At 56.0% G+C, this 2397-nt stretch overlaps 1 protein-coding gene across 1 annotated transcript; it reads right to left on the bottom strand.

The window, feature by feature from the left end:
- Positions 1 to 492: 492 nt before the first annotated feature.
- Positions 493 to 1425, bottom strand: LOC139603983 (olfactory receptor 14J1-like). The gene has a single exon (XM_071454982.1). It carries the CDS (start codon positions 1423 to 1425, stop codon positions 493 to 495), a length of 933 nt encoding a protein of 310 aa, XP_071311083.1.
- Positions 1426 to 2397: the final 972 nt, after the last annotated feature.

The raw sequence follows: 2397 nt of genomic DNA, 5'->3' as shown, positions 1-2397 counted from the left end.
CTGTCCCTGCTGCAGCCCCGGCACTGCCACCCCCAGGGCTGTGCCCGGCCCCGAGAGCACTCAGGCCCTGCAGCAACACCAGGGCCACCAGGGCAGCGGGGCAGGGCCACGGCAGCAGCACTGGCAACACCAAGTGCTGCTGCTGCTGCTGCTGGGCACAGCTGCTGGGCCAGCACTGATCTGCCCCAGCTCTGCACACAGACATTGCTGCTGCAGCTCCAGAGAAGGCAACAAAAGGGCATCTCTGCAGAAAACTCTGCTGGGACATCCTTTAGTTCCTTTAAAGCCACCAAGAGCGCAGCCCCTCAGTGACACAGTCTGTGGCCACGGGCAAGGTAGAGAGAAACAATATGAAAAATGGCACGAAAAATTACATTTCTCCATAGACAATATGAGAAAACTAAAAGAAAGGAGAAAAAACCAGAACCAAACGAACAAAAAGTATCAAAGGTGACTTTTATTACGAATAATTGGAAGAAATTGGCCAGCAGTTTAATGTTTCTGAAAGCATGCAGTCATCAGTGTCCACACTGCAGCCTTGAGCTCCTGGTTCCTCAGGCTGTAGATGAGGGGGTTCAGGGCTGGAGGCACCACCGAGTACAGAACTGACAGGGCCAGATCCAGGGATGGGGAGGACAGGGAAGGGGGCTTCAGGTAGGTAAAAAATGAGGTGCTGATGAACAGGGAGACCACGGCCAGGTGAGGGAGGCAGGTGGAAAAGGCTTTGTGCCGTCCCTGCTCAGAGGGGATTCTCAGCACAGCCCTGAAGATCTGTACATAGGAGAAAACAATGAACACAAAACAGGCAAAAAACAGAAAACCACTACCCATAAGAGGACCGAGTTCCCTAATATAGGATTTGGAGCAGGAGAGCTTGAGGATCTGAGGGATTTCACAGAAGAACTGGCCCAGGGCATTGCCATGGCACAGGGGCAGGGAAAATGTATTGGCTGTGTGCAGCAGTGAATAGAGAAAGGCACTGGCCCAGGCAGCTGCTGCCATGTGGGCACAAGCTCTGCTGCTCAGGAGGGTCCCGTAGTGCAGGGGTTTGCAGATGGACACGTAGCGGTCGTAGCACATGATGGTCAGGAGGCAAAGCTCTGCTGAGATGAAGAAGAGAAAGAAAAAAAGCTGAGCAGCACATGCAGTGTAGGAGATGTTGCTGGTGTCCCAGAGGGAATTGTGCATGGCTTTGGGGACAGTGGTGCAGATGGAGCCCAGGTCAGCGAGGGCCAGGTTGAGCAGGAAGAAGAACATGGGCGTGTGCAGGTGGTGGCCGCAGGCTACGGCGCTGATGATGAGGCCGTTGCCAAGGAGGGCAGCCAGGGAGATGCCCAGCAAGAGGCAGAAGTGCAGGAGCTGCAGCTGCCGCGTGTCTGCCAATGCCAGCAGGAGGAAGTGCCTGATGGAGCTGCTGTTCGACATTTGCTGGGGCTGCACATGGGGATCTGTAAAACAAAGTAGTCATGGAATAGTTGGGTTTGGAGAGGACTTGAAATATCCCAACCTGGGGGCACTTTCCCCCACTGCCTGCCCAGGGCTCTGCTGCCTGGAGCTGTCCCTGCCAGCAGCTGCTTCCCTGTGCCCAGGGCTGGGCCCTGCCAGTGCTGCCAGAGCCCAGCCCAGCCCTGGGGGCTCAGCTCTGCCCTGCAGAGCCCTCCCAGCTCAGGCACTGCCCAGGGGCAGCTCTGGCTCTGCAGGCTCTGATGGCAACGTCAGAGCAACCCTGAGGAGGCTGGAAAAGCGACACTGATGTTGCCTGTGAGGGGCCCTGTACTGATTTCTGTCACTGCCTGGTTTATTCACATCTAAAAGATTTTTTGTTTTCTCAACCTGAAGTGAGAGATGAGGATTCATGTGGAATTTCCCATCCAGGCAACACAGAGCAGTAGATTAAAAAGCAGATTTTTCCCTTTCATGCAGCCCCTGCCTTGCTGTGCTCCATGTATAATCTACTTGAAAATGTTCTGCAGTTCAATGCCATGCTGGGAGCAGTCCTGAACAATGCAGCATCCTCCCCACACAAGAACACTCCCAAGCCTCACCAGCTGTCTCCTGCCACCCAGATCTTGTCCCCCAGTGCTGGCAGCAGCTGCCAGGGCTGGCTGAGAGCTGTCCCTGGCAGGCAGCAGAGTCCCTGCCCCAGCACAGCGCCCTGGGCTGCAGGACCCTGCTCTGCAGGACAGCCCTGGGCACCCCTGGCTGCTCTGCACAAGAGACAAGCAGAGAATGCACTCACAGGCTCTGCAGGCATTGGGATGTTCCAGCTTGAGCAGATGGCTCCAGGAGCTGCAGCTGCACTGTCCTGCAGCCAGAGGTTCCTGTGCCAAGGGCTGGCAGTGATTGTGCCCCAGGCACTTCTCAGCCCCTTCCCAGCCCTGACTGATTGAAGCTCTC

This window comes from Agelaius tricolor, unplaced genomic scaffold (assembly GCF_023055355.1).
Source record: "Agelaius tricolor isolate 1412-34295 unplaced genomic scaffold, bAgeTri1.0.p SCAF_43, whole genome shotgun sequence".
Taxonomy (NCBI): Eukaryota; Metazoa; Chordata; class Aves; order Passeriformes; family Icteridae; genus Agelaius; species Agelaius tricolor.
This window is presented reverse-complemented; position numbering and strand designations above follow the sequence as displayed.

Bases quoted from the DNA above. Each gene is read 5' to 3' on its own strand.
- LOC139603983 (XM_071454982.1), bottom strand. From the start codon at position 1,425: ATGTCGAACAGCAGCTCCATCAGGCACTTCCTCCTGCTGGCATTGGCA.